The following is a 25,139-nucleotide window of genomic DNA, read 5'->3' as shown; positions in this document are numbered from 1 at the left end:
TGAGGAAGGAGGACAAATTTTGTTTTTTTAGATTTTGACGGGGTCAACAGTATCACGCAAATTCGAATGCTAAAGTAAAAGGAGTTTCAATTTTTATTGATTCCTCTATTTCATTTGTTCAACATGATATTTTTTCGGATCCAAATGGCAGATTTTTGTTAATTACGGGTTTACTTTGTAATAAAAAGGTTGCTTTGGTTAATGTTTATGCTCCAAATGCGGATTGTCCTGACTTTTTTAATTCTTTATTTACCTCTTTACCCAATCTAAACGAATATAAGTTAATAATGGGTGGTGACTTTAATTGTTGTTTAAATCCTCTGATGGATAAATCTTTATCTATTCAGACTTTACCTAATAAGTCGGCCACTTGTATTAACTCTTTTTTGACTGACAATGGAGTTTTTGATATTTGGAGATTCCGGTATCCTAATGACAAAGAGTTTTCTTTTTTCTCACATGTTTATCACTCTTATTCAAGAATTGATTATTTTTTTGTAGACTCTTGTTTTATTCCATCGGTAATCGGTTGTAACTATGATATTATAGCTCATCTGATCATGCTCCATTATTACTTTCTATGAAATTTACGGATACAGCTTCTAATGCTAGACAATGGCGATTTGACTCTACCTTGTTGCAAGACTATAAAATTTATGGAGGAGCAGATCGACTTCTTCTTTTCAACTAATTCTACAGATGATATTTCCTGCGGAACACTTTGGGACACTTTTAAAGCGTATATACATGGACAGATTATTTCTTATTCTGTTGGTTTGAGGAAACGTACTAAGATGGAAACTCTTTTATTGGTTGATAAAATTAAAGAGATTGATAAGAAATATTTGATTGCTCCTAGTAAGGAGCTGTACAAAGGGCTGAACTTCAAATGGAACATAGTTTATTACTTACATCCTCGATTGAAAATCAATTAATGAAAACTAAATCTGATTTTTATATACATAATGATAAATCTGGTAAACTGTTAGCTAGTCAATTGAAGAATGCTTTGGTTAAACGTCAAATCACTAAGATTGGTCAGCAGAATGGGAACCTGACAGTTAATCATGATGAGATAAATAAGGCATTTCAAGACTTCTATACCTTTCTGTATCAATCTGAATTTCCTCAAGATCATAATACCATGTCTGATTTTCTTGGGAAATTAAATTTTCCAAGATTATCATCTGATGATCTTTTGATATTGGATACTCCTATTACGGATGTAGAAATTAAGGGGGCTATTTCCTCAATGAATTATGGGAAAGCACCGGGTCCAGATGGTTATACAGTTGAATTTTTTAAATTATTTTCCGCTACTCTTTCCCCTTGGTTAGGTAAGGTTTTTGAGGAAGCCATTAGATTGGGGAATTTGCCACAATCTTTTTATAGAGCTTCCATTTCTCTAATATTGAAGAAAGATAAAAACCCTACTAACTGTGCTTCTTATAGACCTATATCTTTATTGAATGTAGACTCCAAGATTTTTTCCAAGTTACTGGCATCTAGATTGGAGAAGGTATTACCCAAAATTATTTCAGATGATCAAACTGGTTTTATTAAAAATCGTTATTCTTTTTTTAACATTAGGAGATTGTTGAATATTGTTTATACTCCCTCACATGACACTTCAGAATGCGTGATTTCACTAGATGCGGAGAAAGCAGTTGATAGAGTTGAATGGCCTTACTTATTTAATGTGTTGGAGAAGTTTAATTTTAGTCCGATATTTATATCATGTATTAAATTGATTTATCATACTCCAGTAGCCTCAGTGTTTACCAATAATCAAAGATCTCCCTTTTTTCGCCTATTTCGGGGCACTAGACAAGGATGTCCTCTTAGTCCATTACTATTTAACATTGCCTTAGAACCTTTGGCAATTGCCATCAGACAATCACAGGATATTTTGGGTATTAAGCGTGGGACGGATATTCATGTTATCTTTGTATGCAGATGATTTATTACTATTCATTTCTAACCCAGAGCAATCCATTCCAGCAGTTTTATCATTATTGGCTCAATTTAGTGAGTTTTCTGGGTATAAGTTAAATCTTAATAAAAGTGAATTGTTTCCATTGAATAAACGGGTCCCAATTTATGGAAATTTACCTTTTAAATTAGTTAATGACTTTTTTACTTATTTAGGGATCAAAATCACAAAAAACCATAAAGATTTATTTAGATTTAATTTTTTACCCTTAATTGATCAGATTAAAGGTTTGTTTACTAAGTGGTCACCTTTATCTTTATCCCTAATAGGTAGGATTAATGCTATTAAGATGGTTATTTTACCTAAGTTTTTATATATTTTTCAAGCGATACCAATTTTTATCCCGAAATCTTTCTTTACTAATGTTGACTCTAAAATTTCTTCATATATATATGGCAGAATAAAAATCCCAGGTTAGGTAAAACATATTTACAGAAGACAAAAAAGGAAGGCGGGTTAGCATTACCTAATTTCAGATTTTACTATTGGGCAGTTAATATTAGATATTTGTTATGTTGGTTGAAAGATGGGGGTGGATCTTTTGGCCTTTGTTGGGTGAGTTTAGAAACTAAATCGGTATCAGCTTATGCTCTGGGTTCTATTTTAGGGACTTCTCTCCCTTTTGCTCTTTCTAAATTGCCAAAAAAAATTGACAACCCGATAGTTAAACATACTTTGCGTATATGGTTTCAATTTCAGAGATTTTTTGGGTTGACTCAATTCGTTTTAAATAGTCCTATTGTATCTAATTGTTTTTTTCACCCTTTCATTATAGATCAAGCTTATTCGGCTTGGAAAACTAAGGGATTACTAAGATTTTCTGATTTATTTTTAGACAATTGTTTCATGTCTTTTGAGCAATTATCCAACAAATATAACTTGCCTAGATTTCATTTTTTTAGATATTTACAGATTAGACATTTTTTAAGTTCTGTACTCTCTACGTTCCCAAATTTTGTGCCTTCAGATATTTTGGAGAGTTTATTTGAATTAGACCCTTTTCAAAAAGGGGTTATTTCAAAACTTTATAATATAATTATGAAGATACGTTCAGCGCCTCTTTATAAGACTAAAAAGGATTGGGAAAGAGAGCTTAGTCTTAGTATTTCTAGTGAGAATTGGGATAGAATTCTTCAATTAGTTAACACATCATCGTTATGTGCCAAACATTCACTAATACAATTTAAGGTCGTCCATAGGGCCCATATGTCCAAGGATAAATTAGCTCATTTTTACTCTCATATTAGTCCTATTTGTGATAGATGTCATTCTGAAATTGCGTCTTTAACTCATATGTTTTGGTCTTGTTCATTTTTGGAGAAATATTGGAAAGATATTTTTGATATTATTTCTGCAGTTTTGAATATCGATTTACAACCTCATCCTATTACCGCAATTTTTGGTTTACCAATGTTAGACTCACTGCATTTATCTTCTTCTGCCTGTCGAATGATTGCATTTCTAACTCTGATGGCTAGAAGATTTATATTGTTGAATTGGAAAGAAATTGATCCTCCCACTGTATTTAATTGGTTCTCTCAAACTATGTTATGTTTAAATTTAGAAAAAATTAGAAGTGGTACTTTTGAGACTTCTATTAAATTTGAAAAGTTATGGAGACCATTTATTCAACATTTTCATATGATGTAATATGACCCTGTGCCAAGTTCATTTGATTTCCCAGCTTTTAGCTTATGTATGTTGAGAGGACCGGAAGTGACGGCATTGATGAATATTTATTTTTGTGAGATATTATAAACAGCCCCACTTTTTTTTTCTCTCATTTTTTTGCTTCTTTTTTCTTCTATATTAGTTATTAGTTATTAGATTAGATTAGCTAGTTTTGCATTATATATATATATTTTTTTCTTTTTTCTGTTTTCTTTATATTATATATTATGAAATATTTAGACTTACTATGTTCATACATATATTTTATGGCTTATGTCTTGGTAAACTCATTTATATTGTAACTATTATGTATGTTTTTTTTCATATGTAATGGAATTTGTATGTTGGTAATTTCTTTATCAATATATCATTTGTATTCTGTCCATATTACTAATATTAATAAAAAGATTTAGAAAGAAAGAAAAAAGGAGGGTAGCTACGTCATCGGGGTCATCAGGTGGGTACCCTCCTTCTTTGATGTTTAGGTGATAAGCCCACGACGTCTCCAGAGGGCTCAACGGTGCTACCTGGTGCCCCAGATACATCCCCCTCAGTTCTGTACTCTCCTGTCTTCATCTTGCAGCCCAGTTAATTATACTGCCCTGCACTGTTTTGTGCACTTTGTGTAGTCCCGTGCAAGTCTGTAGTCTGGTGCAGTTTTTATGTTGTTTTTACATAGTCTAGTGTAGCCTTGTGCTTTCTCACATTGTCTAGTGTGGTTTTGTGTTGTTTCATGTAGCACCAGGGTCCTGGAGGAACGTTGTATCATTTTTACTGTGTACTGTACCAGAAGTTTATGGTTGAAATAACAATAAACTTAACTTGATTTGACTTGACTTGAATATACTCTCCACCACAGATCTATAGGTTTGTCAAAGTTTTAGATGTCATTCCGAAACTTCACAAACTCCTAAAGATGTAAAGGTACTGCTGTAGCGGTGTGCTACACGTAGCGCTAAAATAACGACACGGAGTCGGTAAACTGCAATTAAAGAAGATCTTATTTGAACTTCACAGCCTGTGATTTAAAGCCTCCCTCATCCCGCCCTCCCCGAGCGCGGATGCTGTAAGGGACACGTACTCACAAACCCCCGCAGGCTTTTTCCCTTTGTTGGTGAAGCAGACCTGGCGCCCTCTTGGGACTGGCCTTTGTGCCAGCGTGCTAGCTATTTGTGAGCCGGTTCAAGTGCGCTAGGAAGTGGGTCGCCACATAACCCCCCCTAGAACCGGTGATACACCCCCCAATGTCCACAGTCTGAGTCGGACCCGGTTTGGGAGGTCGGCCTCTGTGCCGCGGTGCCGGAAACTCGACCGGTTACGCCAGGTCCACATGGGCCGGTTTGAGTCGGTCCACCGTGAAAACCTCCTTTCTCCCCCCAACGTCCAGCACGAACGTGGACCCGTTGTTCCGGAGCACCGTAAACGGCCACCTCGTAGGGCCATTGCTGCGGTGGCTGATGCCCGCCCCTTCATACAAACACAAACTTACAGTTCTGCAGGTCTTTGGGTACGCAGGTCGGGTTCTGCCCATGCTGCGAAGTGGGTATGGGGGCCAGGTGACCGAGCCTCTCGCGTAGTCTGCCCAGGATTGCTGCGGGTTCTTCCTCTTGCCCCCTTGGGGCTGGTATGAACTCCCCGGGGACGACCAGGGGTGCGCCGTACACCAACCCGGCCGACGAGGCGTGCAGATCATCTTTGGGCGCCGTGTGGATGCCGAGTAGGACCCAGGGAAGCTCATCCGCCCAGTTAGCTCCTCGCAGGTGGGTCATGAGAGCCGACTTCAGGTGACGGTGGAAACGCTCCACTGGTCCATTTGACTGTGGGTGGTAGGCAGTGGTGTGGTGCAGCTGAGTCCCCAAAAGGCTGGCCATAGCTGACCACAGGCTGTTAATTAGTAATTAATTAATTAATTGATTGATTATTAATTAACTATTAATTACAGCCCAGGGCAGTATAATATTCCTTTTAATCCAGATCCAATTTCTGCTTTCTTCTGCTGCATTTGACAAGGACTTGATTGCTTGTTGGAGGGAGACACCCCTCACTCCCACCTTCTTCAATAGACTGGTCGTAGATGTAACAATGAATCCCCTGCATCCCACTTCTACAGGGAAAATCTTGGTCTTCCAGCCGTTCTGAGCAGCTTCAGTTGCCAGTTCAGAGTACTTGGTCTTTTTCCTCTCATAAGCTTCTTCAACACCTTCTGCTTCATTGCTTATTGCTTCCTGATTATCATCTTACAACATGAATGAAAATACTTGACTCCAGCAGTAAGAAATTACCATCAACATTGGATGGTGAAAGAATCATTATGATTGGTTTAACCAATCAGAAGAACTGCTGTAGACCAATGAAAAAACAGCCAGGACTTGAATATGAAGGCAGATGCTGATCAAGTTATGATTACAGGGAAGACTGCTAATTTTCTTGAAGAAATTATATTTGAATGTACGAATTTACATTTACCTGTATGGCACTGATATACTGCATTTATTAAACCAAAATTATAGTGTTGCTATAGCGATGGCTGTGGATAATCAACAATTTTAAATTGTGAAAAGTTGCCTGCATTACTGGCTTGGTCATCATTAACAGCAACACACATAATTCATTGTTAGCAAAGAGGAAGCCCTGGTAATTGGCATCTGATTGTTCAGAGATCCTAATGGTCTGGCCCCTGGCTCACACATTAGTTTGGTATGTGAGGGATGGGTAAAGGTATTCTTGATAAAATTAGGCCTAGTTGAGAAGGAAGGTACTTGTCAAAGTTCTCCAAAAGTTTTCTCCGCTTTTCTTTTCACAGATTCCACCCGATAGGCTGATTATTTTCTGGGTAACCCGGTGACCATTGAATATAATTTTTTTTTTTGTTAAAGTGCACTTATGTATTCACCTTGGTAGTGGTAAAATACCTGCCAGTGCCTTTAAGAGAAAACGGTGATGTCATTTTGCACGGGTGGAGTAGAACGAAGAGTTGCCATGTTCTGGAAAGGATAACGTTCGTATGCTTTTCCCAGGTTTGGTGAGGAAAGATTTTCACGAGTAAAATTGATGGACACTGGAATAGTGTGGTTGCGTAGTTCCTTAAACGGCCTACTAGCGTAAGCGAGGAAAACTCATTTCAAGGTCTAGCCTATGTGTGTTTGGAAGTTAAGCATGCGTGTGCCAAATGTGAGTATATTTCTCTTAAGATGAGATGGATTTATTCATAATTTCGATGTTGTGTATAAGGTATAGGGTTGGTGGGCTTCTAATATTGTTTGTATTGATTTTTTTTTAGAATTGCCACTACTGTATTAGTTTTGTATATTTTGTTTTAGTTATTTTCATACTGCATACATAACAAGGTTGTGGTCAGAAATAAAACTGCGATTGTAAAAGAAGGAACTGTTCTTTTAAAATTTATTTCATCTTTTTTATTTCGGTACCCTCTTTCTGCAAAACATCTAAAACAGATAAAGGAATTTAAAACCCGAAAAAGTATTTGTTGTCCTGTGTGTGTATTATTCCCCAGGCTACAAAATCCAGTTACAGTTCAGATTTCCAGAATCTGCATTTTTACTCGTTTTAATTGGGCTATGAAGGTTGCATGATTGGGTGAATAAGTGGTGAGGAATGATCTGGAGAGGAGGCCAGGGTGGAGGAAATTGGGAAGGCAACTGAAGTCTGGTAGTCAGTTGGACAGATGGTCATTGGACATGGGAGTGGAGTGGCAGGTAGAAAGGTTCCAGGATTTTGATGGTAGATTGGAGAATTGATAAGGAATTCAGGATCAAGGGGATAGAAAACTGGGGATTAAGCTGCCCAGTCAATTTGTATTTTGTTGTGATACACAAGTTCATGAGTGTTTGAGCAGCAAAATGTTAGAACAGTGAACATTAAAGGAAACTACAAAGTTTTATCCCACTAAAGAGGCAATGGGCATTCTCAATACCCCAGAAGTGTACCAGATAACACTAAACCTCCATTAACTAATACCAAAATGGGCCATAACTAACGGACTTCAGTGTACAATGCCTAAACTAGGTCAAAACGTGGTTTCATGCCGTTTGACATCACAGCAAGTGTAGATCTGCTTTAAAAGGTATTCTCACCTTTAACGTCCGCTGGTGTAAAGATTGATTCTGGAAGGATGGCAATAGTTTCCAAGTCTCTGGGCTTCTGTCCTCGAATAAAGTCGTACCGTGGAAGTTTCACTCCAGAGAAATTAATTTTGTGAAGGCGATCGACTGAAATAACTGGACAAAATTACTTTAATTAGTTTTCTTCCTTTTCAAATATTTTTACTTAAAACCAGCAGAATATAAAAGTCTTATAAATGAACTATTCTAGACAACAACATGCATTACAGTCTGAAGGGTGCCCACAGTCTGGTTACTGGGATACTCACCAATATTAGGGGTGACAATTGTGAAAGGGTTGAGGTAGGTTTTCCTCATGTTTTTTGCCAGTGCACTTGCATAATCTTCATAGTGCCTAAGCAAGAGAGCAGTCCCTCCATCTGTCTGCTGAATCATATCCCAGTGCTTTTTGTTACTTATATCCAGTATTGCACTTCCAACTTTAATAAGGTTCTGAAAACAAAAGTGAAAGCAATGTATTACATTATTGGTGGAATAATCAAGTCCATCCAAAGAACTCGTTCTATTTTTAGCTGTTTCCATTGAATGAAGTTCCTGTCAAAAGTTATGCATCAATTTCTTGATTGCCAATAGTAACCACAGAAATTAATTAATTACCCATTAATACTAAAGGGCTTCTTCTATTTAGCAAATTGAATTATTTACAGATTTTCTAAGGCCCTGGATATTATAAATAAGTTGGTGTTGAAGCTGTTTACTTTGTTTATATGACACAATTCAACACAGTAAGACACTTACATTTGGAAATTCCTCTCACCTCCCCTCCCCCCTGTTCTTAACTTTGCCAGAAAATATGAGAATCTCCATTTGTAACACACATTTAACAGCCCTAAGATAACCCCGAGATTGAGATTCCTGTCACACTTATTAATACCAGCACAGCAGGTCAGTCTCAGTGCCGAGAAACAAGTTTTCTCTTAAGGACAGGGAATTATACACAGCCTGTGAAAGTCACCTTATCATAAATGCTTCAAAGTGAATTGTGTGCAATGATTGATCAACACAATAATGCTCCAGACCTATTGACATTCAGTATTGAACTACTTGAGTCCAGCTGAATGATTTCTTTGGACTGTAGATTTTTGCTTTCTCAGCTTATTTTTAAAGCAATAATTCCATTACTGTTCAGCAAAACTCCAACAGCCAGGAAACTAAATTTTCACTTTTCACTGCAAATGTTAACAACATTTCTCAAAATATTAACCTATCTAAATTAGTGCATCATTAAATTTGTTAAAGAATACATCTGTCCAATGAAATGTTCCTTTTACAGACTGTCTTGAAGTGCAGAAATGAAAACTGATAATTCTGAAATTAGAATATTTTCTGTATTAGCTAATTTGCATTAGTATTGATCCCACCCATTAGCAGGATCAGCTAATTTAAATATTTGCTCAGAAAATACTTAGATATAAAGTTTCAATCCCATCAGTGGTAAGTACCTGACTGAAGGTGGAATTTGCAAGAGACAAGCTGATCATCTTGTCAATCAATTCTTTGATAAACATCCTTACACAAATGGCTGACGACTTCATTTAAGTGGCCTTAAGCATTCAAGAAGTGTTTTTCAACAAAACCAGGAGAAAGAAGTATTAACAAATTATTGGGAAAGAGTCAACCCCCAAATATTCTATGTATTATCCAATGCCAAAGAAGAGCAGGGTAAACTGCCTCAAATATCTCCGAGTTACACTTACGTCTACTGTGATGAACTGCTTTGAGAGGTTCGTTATGGCCAGAACCAAGGACCTGCTACAATTTGTCTACCATCACAACAGGTCTATACCTATGTCAGGCTGCTGGTTATCGACTACATCTCAGCATTCAACACAATCACATGTTCAGTCTTAATCAACAAGCATAAAATCCTGAGCCTCTGTACCTCCCTCTGCAAACGCATCCTTGATTTTCTCATCAAGACATTGCCGTCAGTATGGATTGGAAATAACATCTCCTCCACGTTGACAAACAACACTGGCCCACCTCAAGGATGCCTGCTTAGCGCACTGCTTAACTCGCTCAACACCCATGACTATATGGCTAGGCACAGCTCAAACGACATCTATAACTTTTCTAATGACTCAACAGTTGTTGGCAGACAGTGATGGTGAGGCATACAGGAGTGAGGTAGAACAACTGGTGGAGTGATGCCACTACAACAACTTTGCACTCAGTGTTAGTAAGACCAAGGAAACAATTGTGGACCTGGGAATGGGGAAGGCGAGTGGATACACACTAGTCCTCATTAGGGATCAGCATTGGAAAGGGTGAGCAGTTCCCAGTTTCTGGGTGTCAGTATCTCTGAAGATCTAACCTGGGCCCAATATATTGATGTAATTACAAAGGGACATAAGTGGCTATATTTCATAAGGAGTTTGAGGAGATTTGTCACCAAAGGATAAGAGTATAAGAGGTGGAATGTTATGGTGAGGTTGTATAAAGCATTGGTGAGGCCAAATTTGAAGTATTGTGTGTAGTTTTGGTTATCGAATTACAGGAAGGATATTAATAAGGTTGAAAGAGTGCAGAGAAGTTTTACGAGGATGATGCCGGGACTTGAGAAACTGAGTTACAGAGAAAGGTTGAATAGGTTAGGATTTTATTCCCTGGAGCGTAGAAGAATGAGGGGAGACTTGATAGAGGTATATAAAATTATGATGGGTATAGATAGAGTGAATGCAAGCAGGCTTTTTCCACTGAGGCTGGGGGAGAAAAAAAAACAGAGAACATGTGTTAAAAGTGAAGGGGGAAAAGTTTAAAGGGAATGGGCTTCTTCACACAGAGAGTGGTGGGAGGGTGGAATGAGCTGCCAGATGAAATTGTAAATGCGGGATCACTTTTAACATTTGAGAAAAACTTGTACAGGTACATGGATGACAGACGTATGCAGGGATATGGTCCAGGTGCAGGTCAGTGGGACTAGGCAGACAAATGTTTCGGCACAGCCAAGAAGGGCCAAAAGGCCTGTTTCTGTGCTGTAATGTTCTAGAGTTCTATAGAATAGAGGGACCATGGAGAGCATTCCACCACACAGGATCAGAAACAGTTGCAGGCGGCTTGCAAAATCAGCCAGCTCCAAGGTGGGCACCAGCCGCCCAGCATCAGGGATATCTTCAAAAGGTGGCATCCGTCATTAAGGACTTCCATCACCCTGGCCACGCTCTCTTCTCATTACTACCATCCGGGAGGATGTACAGGACACTCGAAGTATTAGTTACAGCTTCTACCATCAGATTTCCTTTTGCTGTATTTTGGATCTCTTTTTGCACTAATTTGATTTAGGTTGTTTATATGTACTGTACTGCTGCTGAAAAACAACAAATTCCAGAACATATGCCAGCGATATTAAACCTGATTCTGATTCTATAATCATTGAACTATCTTCCAATTCCTAAATCTGACATCATTTATTTGCATAAATCCTCTGTTCTTTGGTGTGACTGGATTCTGACCGCCAGGTGTCTCTGTACCAAAGACGAAGTCAAAACTTGACATTGAGAAGTATCTGCACACAAGTTATTGAGTAGTTCAGTTGTCTTGAAAGGTGTTTTGAACTCTTACCTCTGTGAACTGGACATCCTGTGTTGCAGCCAAGTTAAATCCCCTCTGAGAGTTCTCAAATTCCAAGATTTTTGAGGTCACTTGATATGCTATCTTCACATCACTGCCAAAATATTCAGTTGTGTGCTGAGTAGCGTTCCATAATAACAGGGCAATTTTCTTGGACTTCCTCACATCCAGCAACGTTTCATTCTTTTTCAGTTTTTCAGCCTGCACGGAAAGAAATCCACAAGAACATGAGAAATCCAATTGGCAAGATCACAAATGCATTGCCCAGAAAATGGATCACGTGAACAGGAGAAAATCTGCAGATGCTGGAAATCCAAAGCAACACACGCAAAATGCTAGAGGAACTCAGCAGGCCAGGCAGCATCCATGGAAAAGAGTAAACAGTTGACATTTTGGGCTGAGACCCTTCATCACATGAAACTATCTTTTGTGGGTTAGGCTGTTCAATTTCAATGAAAAATACAAGACAATGAAAAAAAGATCAGGCAATTATCACCTGGATAAAAGTCAGCAATTTCCATTCAGGATCCAACACAAATCTGACACAAGGATAAGGTACATATATTGACTGCAATCCTATGGTATATCTCTCCATGATGTTCACCACTTATCCACAAGTGCATCCTTACTCCTACAAACTCCATTGCCATCACAATCAGACCTTTGAATCCTGTGCTTAAATGGGATCTACGTGAGTGAGTGCCAGTCCAGTGCTGGAACCTCACTGCAGATGGGCGCTTCTAATGTTCTTGTAACTGCTGCTTATCCAGTTCAATGGTGGCTTACGTTCAAAGCTCAAAGCTGGGTTCAGCCCCACCTGCACATTATCCAAGGACCTGCCCTTTCCAAATGACCCCACATCGCAAACCAATTGGACAAGATCCCTGACTGCTGACCCTCTGGTAATATACAGCTATCCACTTGCCTCCCCCCGCTCCAGCTACCAACCACGCTGGCAGCCTCAAGAAACTGCAACTTCCATCTCCACAATCCCTGGGAGGAGCATGCCACACTGCTCACCCTGATCTCATTGCCAACCCTTACCCCTTTATAAAATTCAGCATTCAGACACAATCTTTTCTCCCCTTAACATTCCTTCCCCCTCTACCCTCACTCATTACCCAAGCCTCTCTACTGTCCTACAGCCTGGAATCTGGAATCTAACTACATTTTGTTAATGGAGTATGCAAAGAAAGTGCTTTGATGCCCATGACTTGGTCAGTGACACACAACACCTTTAGCCTTACAAACAATAATTGTCCCAGAAGGAAGCTCTTGGACAGCCTGTTCATTGACCATCATAAAGGAACTGTGAACATGTCTCAACATGTCTCATCATTTAATTTCTTGGCATGAGTATTTTCAAGTTCAAGTTTATTGTCATTCAACCATATACATATAAACAGCTAAACAAAACACTTGCTCTGCGATCAGGGTGCAAAACACAGTACAAATACTTTACAAATACAAATACTTTATTGTCACCAAACAATTGATACTACAGCGTACAATCATTACAGTGATATTTGTTTCTGCGCTTCGCGCCCCCTGAACTACAAATCAAAGTAAATATAATAAAAATTTAAATTATAAATCATAATTAGAAAATAGAAAAGAGAAAGTACAGTAGTGCAAGTCAGGTCCAGATATTTGGAAGGTACAGTCCAGATCCGGGTCAGGATCCGTTCAGCTGTCTTATCATAGTTGAAAAGAAGCTGTTCCCAAATCTGGCCGTATGAATCTTCATGCTCCTGAACCTTCTCCCAGAAGGAAGTGGGACAAAAAGTGTGTTGGCTGGGTGGGACTTATACGTGATTACCCTGGCAGCACTGCTCCGACAGCGTGTGGTGTGAAGCGAATCCAAGGACGGAAGATTGGTTTGTGTGATGTGCTGGGCTATGTTCACGATCTTCTGCAGCTTCTTCCAGTCTTGGACAGGACAACTTCCATAGCAGGTTGTGATGCACCCTAGAAAAATGCTTTCTACGGTGCACCTATAAAAATTAGTGAGGGTTTTAGGGGACAGGCCAAACTCCTTCAGCTTTCTCAGGAAGTAAAGGCATTGGTGGACCTTCTTGGCAATGGACTCTGCTTGGTTAGACCAAGTCAGGTCATTTGTGATATTCACCCTGAGGAACTTAAAGCTTATGAACTGTTCCACCTGTGCACCACCAATGTAGATGGGGTTGTGCGGTCTGCTACTCCTTCTGAAGTCAACAACCAATTCCTTCATCTTGCTGACGTTGAGGGATACGTTATTGTCTTCACAGCATGCCACCAGGTAGTCCTCGAGTTACGAACGTCCGACTTACGGACGACTCGTACTTACGAATCAAGGAAGTCCGCCATTTTAAGTTATTGGCATTGACACTGTGTTGAGTGTGTAACTTTGTATTTGGCTTAAATTTTTCTTAGCAAGATTTACCCTGACCCCGCACCCCCCCCCCCCCATTCCGGTTGGCTGGTGGCGCAGTGAGATCAGTGCTGGGCTTGAGAACGGAGGATCCCGAGTTCGATCCAGTAACAGACTGCTCCCGAGCGCACTGGGTTGAAGTTGATCCAGTGACTCCAGTACCATCCGTGCTGGGTCGCAACTCGGCCTCGTTAAAAAAAACACTGCCACCTCCAGTTTAAATTCCAATGCAGAATATTGTGGAGGATGAAATATCCAAATCCAGCACAGCCCTCACTTGTCCCATTTAACCTGTCTCAGTGCGGTAGACTTTAGGACCTGGGGAAATACAGGGTCCTTAGGACCCAGTGGAGCTTGAGAGCCAGCGGAGGTCTGGACCTGCCACCCGCAGTGTTCTGCTCCATTGACAGGAAGCAATCACGACTGAAAATAAAGTGGAAGTAATATAGCATTTGGAGAGAGGTGAAACTCCATCGGTCATTCGAAAAGCGTTAGGCTACAGTCGGTCAATGATCAGAACAATTTTAAAGGATAAAGTGAGAATAATGAAAAGGCCCTGTGAATGGCTCTGCCCCGATGAAAGTTACAATTATTACTGAGCAACGCAGTGGTTTAATTATTGGAAAACGGATGTTTCTTAAGTGTTTTATATGCATAGAAAGGTAAAATACATACGACAGTATACTATAGTATAAAATATATACTAAGACAAACGTTTGACTAACTGACACTAAATAATACCAGATGTACTTGTTCCGACTTACGTACAAATCCGACTTAAAGACGGACTCAGGAACGGAACTCATTCGTACCCCCTGTATAGTCACACACAGTACATAGTTGCCAACCAGTGCATACAGTCACAAAATATTATTAGCACAGTGGTATGACCTGAAGATTAACAGGTTGACATAAAGTGCGAGGAGCATTTTTATGTAAGACAGTATAATGTTACAGGCATTATTACAATAAAACAAGCAGTCGTATAAATATGCGAAAGAGCAGCAATAAAAGATGAAAAGTGACCAGTGCATGATGAGAGCGTGTCTGTGAGTTGGGGTGTGGTGGGGGTGTCAACAGAGCATTTAGACAAGGTGTACATATGTGCTGGGTGGCAGGAGAGTGTTAAGAAGTCTAACAGCCTGGGGGAAGAAGTTGCTACCCATCCTTATAGATCTGGTTCTTTGCAGTGACCAACACTCAGGGACAGAGCACCTTCGTTTAGGCTAAGCAGAGTTTCAAGGTGAAACCTTCCTCAAGTCATTATTGAAAGAGACTGTCATAGGAGACTTACCTCTGTCTGACTGAAGAAAGAACGGGGAAAAGACAAGAAAGCCGGGAGTACACACAGCTGCAGTTTAATATCACTTCATGCGCTAGAATGGAATTTAATGGAATGAATGAAAATATACTTCTGAACACACTGTGCATGGGAAGCTTTTTAAAATTTTCTCCTCTCTCTTTTTCACAGGGACACATTAGCGACACACTGAATGTGCTGAAGGTGTAAAAAGTCCAGATTAGTTATAATCGGAGAAATATTCTCCGGTTGCAGAGCAAACCCACGGGTCATCAATGGCTTCAGGCATACAGCCAACGTTTTGAAGTCCTGAGAACAAAATACGAGTTTAGAACAAGGCTGCTATTTAACAACAACACACACAAAATGCTGGTGGAACACAGCAGGCCAGGCAGCATCTATAGGGAGAAGCGCTGTCGTCTCGGCCCGAAATGTGAACAGCGCTTCTCCCTGTAGATGCTGCCTGGCCTGCTGTGTTCCACCAGCATTTTGTGTGTGTTGTTGTTTGAATTTCCAGCATCTGCAGATTTCCTTGTGTTTGCTCTGCTATTTAACACTTCTTGAGGAGACATGGCTCTAATTTTAGAAGTTGTCCCATTGCTTCACAAAAAGGAAAAAGTCCTACAGAGCAATACTACACAGAACATGTCACACACGTGTAAACATAAATATTATTGTCCATTAAAAAGAATGAAACTGCAGTTTCTTGACATCGCCAATCTTTCAAATTAATTTCTCTAAAATGAAACTTACAAAGGTTTTCAGCTCTGCAAAGGTGCTGGTGGTACAGTTGAAAAGATCAGGAGGGAGCCAGCCTCTGTGTTCATCGCAGTGTCGGATTCCTGTTCCTATGGAGAAAATGATGCTGGACCTCAGTGTCTGCCCAAAACTAACTTTGGCACAGAGGTACATGGCTACCATCATAATTATTGCATTAAGTAGCTCTACCACATAACTTAGAAAAAACTGCTTTAATTCAGTGACATTTCACCTCTTCAATAGATTAAGTAGACACCTGCCTTTTTCCATTAAATTAAACTTAATTATTAGTGTTTAAGATTTTAAATTTGTGACTATAATCTGAAACCAAAATACTGCAGGTGCTTGAAGTATGAAATAAAAACAGAAAATGTTAGGAATACTCAATCAATCAGGCAACCTCTTCAGAAAGAGAAACAAAGTTTATACTTCAGGTCAGTGACCTTTCATGAGAAGTTTCCACATCCACTTTGGTAAAAGAAAGAAATACTGAGTATCATTATATCTAAAATATGATTGTTACTAAATTCAGTCACAATGCTTCCAGTGACACAACCATAAAATTCTATATTTTTTGACATAAAACGTGATACTGGAATACCAGCACTCCAGAAATTTGGCCAATACATCCTGTTACCAATCGTACTAGCGTAGATCAGTCTTTCTTTGCACATCCTATCCTTAAGATCTCCTCACCAAACCCCACCAGCCTACCAATCCCTCAGCCCTTTTTACCCCTCTACCAATCTCCCAAGCACTGGGCTTTGGCCAGCCAACTTTATCCTCAGATCTCAATCACCTGGTCAAACCCTTGACTTTCATATCTCCTCCACTCTTCCCAAACCCTCATTATGTGAACCCACCCCCAGTCCATTGCTCATGCACTTGTAAAGGAGGTTTCTTTTTTTTTCTTTGTTACTGTTGGGAAAGGGTTTCTTCATTTTGTTAACTAGCAGGAATGCTAATTTACTGATAACGAGAATGGTATTCCTTTGTAAATCAAATGGGGATTAATGTTCTTTCTTCTGAGTCTGTAAGCTTTTGTTGACGGGCTTTTGGGCAGATCTGCGCGAGGGGGTCGAGAGAGAGGACGAGCTGGGCGAGGATCGGACACCAAAGGGGGGTCTGAAGCCGGGAGGTACTCCGAGGAGGGGGGGGATGAAGCTAGATGTGCTTGGTTGACCACTCGGAGGGTCCTGAGCTGCGAGTCGAGGAGTTCGGAGGGGATCAAATGGTGGACAGAAGACTTCAGTAATTGAGCTCCAACGGTTGTGCACGAAGTGGTTTGGACTTTGATAAATTTGGCGCCTTTTCTTTAATTTTCTCTTCATATATACTGTATCGTTATTAATCACTTAGTTATAGTAACCTTTATAAATTGTACTCATTTAATTGCAAATGGTGACCTGTCTGTTTTTGGGCAAGGCGGGGACATCACACAGCATCCACACCAGCTGATTACCCAGTCTGGCGGGGCCGAAGGCTGCTCCCCCTAGACGAGAACGAGCTGAGCCAGCCTGAGGCGACCCAGGGGGTTACACACTGATCACCCGATTCCTTCTCCTGGGCCCAAACATGTCTCAACCACCACACTCAATCACTGGCCATCCTCAGTGTCAGCTCTCAGGCCAACAACTCCCCATTCTCATGCTTCACCACCAACTGAAATCCTTCGCAATACAGGTCTGTCTCCCTGCCTCCAAATCAGTGTCTGTCCCTAGTATAGCCACTCCTCTCCCCCCTCTCCCTCTGATCCTGGACCCTGGGTTTAGAATCATAGAGGGATTCAGCAAGGAAACAAGCCCTTCAGCCCATTCAAGTCCATGCCAACAAAGAACCACATACATTAATCCAAATTTTTATTCTCCCCACGTTCTCACCAGCTCCACTGATGCTACTGTTTGCCCACATATTTGGAGCAGTTCACTGACCACTTACTCTACCAAACTGCAAGTCTTTGAGAGGTGGGAGGAAACCCATGCTGTCATAGGGAGGATGTTTGAACTCCACAAACCCAAGGTCAGCATTTTACTTTGGTCTTTGGTGCACTGAGTTTGTGGATCTACCAGCCACATCACTGTGCTACTCTGTCCAAGCACACAAGGGAATGGCTTTTCTTTATGCGAGGCTAGTTCAGCCATGATTAGAGCCCTGGGACGTGCAGGTAACAGACCTATGACCAAAACTGTTAGTAAGCACCCAGTGAAAAAGGGGAGAAAGCCACATGTCTAAAAGTTTAACTGCAAGGCCTGAGTTGCTTAGGGGCCTGTCTGAGTGGTATAATTCTGCACAAGGGACAACACGATGAACACTGCACACCATTTGATGTTTCTCAGTGATTCAGTATATACTGTATGCACATCTTTTTGACTAATATTGGGGAATTTGTTGTTGATATGCAAAGCACCCAATCACACTTAGCACAACAAGCAAAAATATGCTACACAATGGAATTTTCAAGTCACTTTGTTTCTTCATTAAGGACTCGATGGGCTGAAAGGCATCTTTCTCTGGTGGAAAGATACTTTGTCATTGGAGAAAATAGTCAATTTAAAGATGAAAACCCATTGGTTTCCCCAAGAAACATTAGACATCATTAAACTGTGTCAACGGTGGAAAGACATTAAATCATTCTCAGTGATGACCAAGTAATTACTCTGAAAACACTTGAAAATGTAATGACAACTTTACCCATTGAGCCTTTGGGACAAGGCACAGCAGCAGGCAAACCAAACTTGGTTCTGGGCCACCAGATCCCAGACTCCATGGCTCGTGGGCAACTGTCATAAATCACTGAAAGGAAAATAAACAGATGAAGTATTCAGAACATGATAAAAACCAATACATTTTTTCTCTATTATATCAACTATGTGTATAATGTGTATACACATCAAATGTGTATAACCTGAATCAGTATCTTAGTCATAGAGTCATGCACTGAAATGAGTCCTCCGGCCCACCACTTCAGTGTTAATCTTTCTGCCAATCTAATCTCAATTGCCTTACATGAGTTTCATTGTTAGTTATAGAGTCAGAGAAAAGTACACTGACTCTTCCACATCTCAAACAAATATGGATCAAGATTTTGAGTTCATTCTTAACACACATAAGCTTTTCAATACAGTTTTCACAAAATTGTTCTAATAAGCATGGTCAGTGAAAATTGTTAAGCATATCTGTTAAATGTGGACTTAAATTGCATGAATATGCTTTATCTCATAACATATTTGAAAAGACAATGCTTTGAAAATTCAGTAATGAATTTTTTTTTCTCCTCTTTTCAGTGCTTTGTACTACAAGTTGTTCATTACCAGGTTGGACTGTATCAGTGACTTAGATTTAAAGTAGATGGCAAAGATGCTAGCAATACCAAGTATAAAAGTCTGTTTATACAGTGAAATTGATGGCATAGTGGATAGTGAAGAAATTTGTCTAAGGTTATGAAAGGATCTAGATCAACTGGGAAAGTAGGGTAGGGAACAACAGTTGGAATTTAATGTAGATAAGTGCCACGTGGTGCACTTTGAGAAGTTAAACTAAGGCAGGGCAAACGCAGTGAATGACAGGGAGCTGGGGAATGTGAACAGAGAGACCTTGTATATGCTGTTGTTCAGTCATTAAGTTGACTCCGACTCCTCGTGACCTCATGGACCATCGGGTCCATAGGCTTTTTCATGGCAAAGATATGGAAGTAGATTGCCAGGCCTTTCTTCTGCGCAGATACTGCTGCTGCCCAGGTTTGAACTCATAAGCATCTGCCTTGAGGTCCAGTGCACCGGCAGCCGGTCTGTTCCATGTAGATGCTTTCCTCAAACTGGGAGATGGGTGGACAGATTGGTGAAGAAGGTGTCTGGTACACTTGATTTCATTGGCATTGAGTACACTGCAAGAGTTGAGACATCATGTTGCACTTCTACAAATTGCACTTGGAGTTTTGCTCATCACATGCAGGAAGGGTGGGATTAAACTATCGAGCGTGCAGAAGAGATTCACAAGAATGTTGCCTGGATTGGAGGGATTGGTTTATTAGGAGAGATTAGATAATCTAGGATAGAAAGGGAAGCTGAGGGGTGACACGATACAGGTGACTAAATTATAATAAGATAGACAGTACCTGATTCTTATGTTTAAATTTAGAGGGCATAGATTTAAGATGAAATAGGGGAGATTTAGAAGGAAATTGAGGGATAAATTCTTCACACAACAAATAGTTGATATCTGGAGTGAACTTCAAACCAGGTGATAGAGTCAAGAAAAGAAACATTTAAAGGTATTTGAATGAGCAGGACGTAAAGGGATATTGAATGCAGCCAAGTGGGATTAGCATAGATAGGCAAGATGGTTGGCATAGATGAGATGGGCTGAAGGGCCCGTTTCTATATGGAACAACTCTATGACTGCAACATTAGTCAATGCTGAAAAACTGGTGAAACAAATCCAAGCATTGCCTTCAAAGTGATGCTGAATAGAAACTCGAGAGGGAAAAAAATACAGGATTGCAGGATCTAAACCAACAGGTTTACAAGATCTAAATCGGGGAATGATACAAAATAGTTTTCTATAACTGAGAAGTGAATAGCCTTCTTCGGTGCTGCCATGACATGATGATTGATTGTCAATGCTGCAATGTAGGAAGCTCTGTTAAATTAAATCTTCACTCTTATATGACCTGGCTCAGTCTCTGTGTCACTTAATAATGGTACTTCATTTTGTTTGGTTTAGAAAATATGCTCTTTGTTTTGGCCCAGATTCCGTGAGTTGGACCAAAATGGCTTTCCAATCACACTAAACACCATAAACAGCTGATGTAATTGTTTGCAGGTGACTACAAAATCCAGACAGGTTCACATTGAATTTGGTCCTTTAAAAAAGAAAACACTCATCTGTTCCATAAAACTGATAGCAAGTATCATGTTCTTTTTGTATGAGATTAAGCATGCAAGCTGAGAAAGTGAGAGAGTCAGACTTACACCAGATACGTATTTATAAGCCGGTGATTATAACTCAGCAAGTCAGTGCAAGTTTCCATATGCAACGCTCACCACTAATTTCAAAATCAAATTTCGTCATCTAGCCACCCGTAAACGCACCTTCACAACCGTTGGTGAAAACCTCTGCAAAAGGATTGTCGCAGCGGTCACACTGTCGCCCGATCACACCAGGCTTACACTGGCACTGTCCCGTCTCCATATCACATGAGCGAGACAGTGAACCAATGGAGTAGCAGTCACAAGGGAGGCAGGCGTTGGTTCCAGGAGGCCAGTAATAGTTATCCTAAATAAAAAATGATACGTTAATACTTTACAGGAGGACAAAGAATACACCGACACAGCAACTAGATTTGTTTTCTGTATCACACCAGTCCCTCATCTTCACTTTTGATATTTTAAAGCTGACCATTCATGGCGAGTGGTAACAGTCGCCAATTCCAACAGATTAGTACATAAAGCCATTCAGATGGTCTCGGCAAAACACTATTGTTAAGTCATCTGCTGATTTAGCCATTTTGGATTTAGGAAAGCTTCCAAGATTTCCCTCTTTATGATGGGGATATTCCACCTGGTAACTGAAGCTGATGATCAGGTGAGGAAACAACGTTTTAGCTCCCCATGTCAAGAAAATGGATTAAGAAAATTAGTTAAATTGAAAACACAAAAATCTATGCAACCCTCTCACCAGGGCTTGTATGCAAAGGTGGCTCGTTAGCTAACTAACTCACGAGACTCAGTAGTGAGAAGGCCACTTTCCATAAGCAATATATGTCTAGGGTTGGTATGATTTGGGGCTCCACCAAACAGGAAAGTTAGGATGTTCCAATTGAGGAACATTGATTGTAGCATGTGCTGTGTAAATAGCGCTCGCACACAATTACTGGTTACCAACAGAAAATTATAAAGAGAGCATATTTGCCAACTTTCAACTTTAGCAGTTAACAGGAAAAGAAAAGAAACAGAAAATAAAATACAGTTAAGTAAGTCCAATGTGCACATAAACATTGGAGCTCATTTCTGAAGTATCAGGTGCATTGCTTTACTCATGCTGAACCCATGTTCTGTGAGAAAGACACCAGCCGCAGTTCCAACTTCCCTCAAGAACCATCTGGAACAACCTGACTAATTCAGAAGTATTGGCAGTTCCTCCATGGAGCCATTCATCTGTACAAAGCAGTTCTTACAATGGGGTCTCTCTGCCGTACGGCATTCGGTGGGCATCTTCCCTTGTGCCGCACTCTGTCGCTGCCGCCAAAAAACTCCAAACCAGACTACTGTCCTTGAGAAATCTCAGCCCACCCAGCTCTCTAGAATCATCTCTGGCATTCTCGCTGGGCAAAAAGTTATAACGGATAACCAGACAATCCTGATTGGCTGACACAACATTCCTAAATTGGGTAACAGGGCTCCATATCTTTAGCCAAAGCCAAAATACTCTTACCAGCAGGACACACTGCTTCTGCAGAAAACCACTAAAATAAAAATACCTCACAGCATAGCAGTGGAAATCTTACCCAGGTCATTACATCTATATATCCTCGCTTTACTGAAATTAGCCATACTAAATTTCTACACTAATGCTGGAAGATTTTGCTTCTTGGAAATGGCATGTTTAATATTTCAGAGAGAGTACACTTTAAATCAGTGAGTGTATTTTTTTTTATTTCCCCTCTTACTGTGTGACACCTCTCTGCCTCTCTATTACGTCGAATTGTCAGATGAATGATTGGTTTTTGTGCTACTGCAGATCGTGGTCTTTCTTGGGGGCTTTGCTGTTGCTTGCTTGGTGGGTGGGTGGAGGGTGCTGATGCTTTTTTGCTGAAGTAAGTGGGGAGGGGGATCGGGTCGATGCTTTGTTGCTGCTTGTGCATGGGAGGGGGGAAAGGAGGGTAGCTTTGTTGTTCTAACATTTTTACTGTCACTCATTCTTTGTGGCACTCTTTTGTTTTTGTGGATATCTGTGAAGAACAAGAATTTCAGGAACTATGTTGCATACATTCTCCAAAATTAAACAGAACTACTGTTAAAAAATGCATTGAGGGGCAGGCAGAGAACAAAATGTTTGCTCTTGGATCTGGATCACTCGTTGTTAAAGACAGAGACTTGCGTAGGGAAGTTACATAAAACATCAAACGCTGGTGCATGAGTAGTAGGACTGCTTATTCAAGATAAGGTCATAATGAGGTTTTGAGTTCTTAAATAGGTTGTGGGGGTGGGCTGTAGCTGTTTGTGGCCCAAAAGCATGCCAGAACGTTGGATAAGTCTACACATTAACCTGCCGCAGGCTCAGGCACCAGATTCCACAAGCTTGCTCAGGAAGCGCCACCTGCTGCACCCCTGCAAGTTGCACTGAAGAGGGCCTCATCAAGGCTTTGCTCCTGCCGAGTGGCCGGTGTGAGTGCGTTTCGCAGCGCAGACCTCATGTGTATCGCGCAAGGACAGTCAGCACTTCCTAGATTCGTGTTACGCAAAAAAACAGGCAGCTAATTTCAAACACTTGATGCGGGGTATAGCATTTGGTCTGCAGGAGAATATGTAACCTAACTTTAACCTGGAACAGCTCAAGTTACATAAGTCTTCAGCCGCGATGATCTTGGCCAAAACTGATGACTGTAGACAACCTTGGATTATTCAGTCCAAGCGGCTGGAGACGCTCATGGAGTGAGTACTGTTTTGGATTCGCTCCATAACCTTTACTTTTTTTAACCTTTGATCACCCTTATTCAGTTTATTTTTACCTATACCGAAAGTTTCTTTATTCTTTTTTTTTGGATTTACTGCCAAGAGTTTGTTGTGAACTTTTGAAGATATGCAAACAGAAATGTCTCTCAGGTCTAAGGGACGGGATCCTGGACGTAATCCGAACGGTAACAGAAAAAAGCAGGCTCCGACACAACAAACTCAATTAACTTTTGAATTGTTTATGGAGGTTTTCGATAAAAAATTTGCTGAACTACAACAATTTTTTAAAGAAGATATAAATGCTTTTCAAGAGTACATGGTTAAGACGGATTTAGTAATTAAACAGCAACAAGATCTTATTGCGTCTCTGCAAGAAGATGCTCGGAAGCGAGATTTGACTATTGGAAAACTGCAACAGGATTTAATTTTGACCATTAAGCTGATGGAAGCCCTTAAAGCCAAGAGTGACGATTTTGGGAATCGGTCCAGAAGACAGAACTTACGTATACTTGGTCTTCCAGACGGCATAGAACAAGATGACCTTTCGAAATATTTTGCTCAACTTTTAAAAGAAGCGTTTCTGACGATTTTCCCGAATAACCCCCCTTTATTGGATCGGGCACATAGAATTTGGCGTCGAACACCGAGTGTTACAGACAAACCTTCGGTGGTAATTGTCCGGTTCCATTATGTACATGACAAAGAACAAGTTATAAGAGCAGCTCGTCGGGTAGGAATGATTAAAATCAAAGATTTTTCCTTCCGCCTGATCGAAGATTTTAGTCCAGACCTTTTAAAAAGAAGGCTTCTTTTTAAACCGTTGATGGCTGAATGTTATGAGAAAAATCTGAAACCTACGCTTCTATACCCTGCGAAGCTCCGAATTTCTCCGTCGAATGCTCCTCGACAGGTTTTCCTTTCAACTTCAGAAGCGAGAAAATATCTGGAAGAGAACTTCCCTACTGCTGCAGACACCAGTCTTTAATAAATGAACGATTCTGATCGTGTAAGATGGTTCTCGATCTCTTAAACCAGAATTAAAATCTGGTTATTGGTGTAGGTTTATCCTACACTTTATACTTAAGTTAAAGTGTGTTTGCGTCATGTTAATTGTTTTGCCTTATACACTTTAATCATTTAACTACATACTTGTCTATTAACTTTGTTCCTTCGAAGGTATATTTTTAATTCTTTGAAGGTGAATTTTTCCTTGATTAAGATGGTGGTTTTTTGGAAAAGATTTTTGGTTTTGCTTAAGATGGCGTTATGTTTATATTTTTCGCGTTTCTTCCGTACAATGTATCGCTTATCTTAGCTTAAATATTTTTTGTTTTGTCTGGGCCAGAGCCCGAGTTATAATTGTTTTTTAGTGATTATATTTTTATTCTTTTTACAACTAACTATACTTAGAAATATGGTTTTTATTATAGCGATTTTAATTTTTAAAGTTGGGGTGATTCTTTTATATATATCCTTTTTATATGGAATGTTCTTCAGCTGACATGGGGGTAGGATTAGTCTTACTTTTTCTCTTTTTAAGTCATATTTTGGCTTTTTCTCTTTTTCTCAGGGGGTGGGGGGATGGTCTGTTTTCTAATTCTATTTTTTTTGTACCAGT

At 40.0% G+C, this 25,139-nt stretch overlaps 1 protein-coding gene across 2 annotated transcripts in view; it reads right to left on the bottom strand.

Moving 5' to 3' along the window:
- Nucleotides 1-25,139, bottom strand: part of celsr2 (cadherin, EGF LAG seven-pass G-type receptor 2) — a 337,925-nt gene that overhangs the window by 41,901 nt on the left and 270,885 nt on the right. For both annotated transcript variants that reach the window (XM_059950392.1, XM_059950393.1), the window contains exons 15-20: nt 20,939-21,122; nt 18,540-18,641; nt 15,843-15,937; nt 11,368-11,577; nt 8,055-8,238; nt 7,759-7,902 (exon numbers count right to left, since the gene is read on the bottom strand). In XM_059950392.1, coding sequence (XP_059806375.1) covers nt 7,759-7,902; nt 8,055-8,238; nt 11,368-11,577; nt 15,843-15,937; nt 18,540-18,641; nt 20,939-21,122 — 919 coding nt within the window. The remainder of the gene's footprint in view (nt 1-7,758; nt 7,903-8,054; nt 8,239-11,367; nt 11,578-15,842; nt 15,938-18,539; nt 18,642-20,938; nt 21,123-25,139) is intronic.

Source organism: Hypanus sabinus, chromosome 25 (assembly GCF_030144855.1).
Source record: "Hypanus sabinus isolate sHypSab1 chromosome 25, sHypSab1.hap1, whole genome shotgun sequence".
NCBI classification, from domain to species: domain Eukaryota; kingdom Metazoa; phylum Chordata; class Chondrichthyes; order Myliobatiformes; family Dasyatidae; genus Hypanus; species Hypanus sabinus.
Note: the sequence above shows the minus strand (reverse complement) of the source record. Positions and strands in the feature narration are given on the sequence as shown.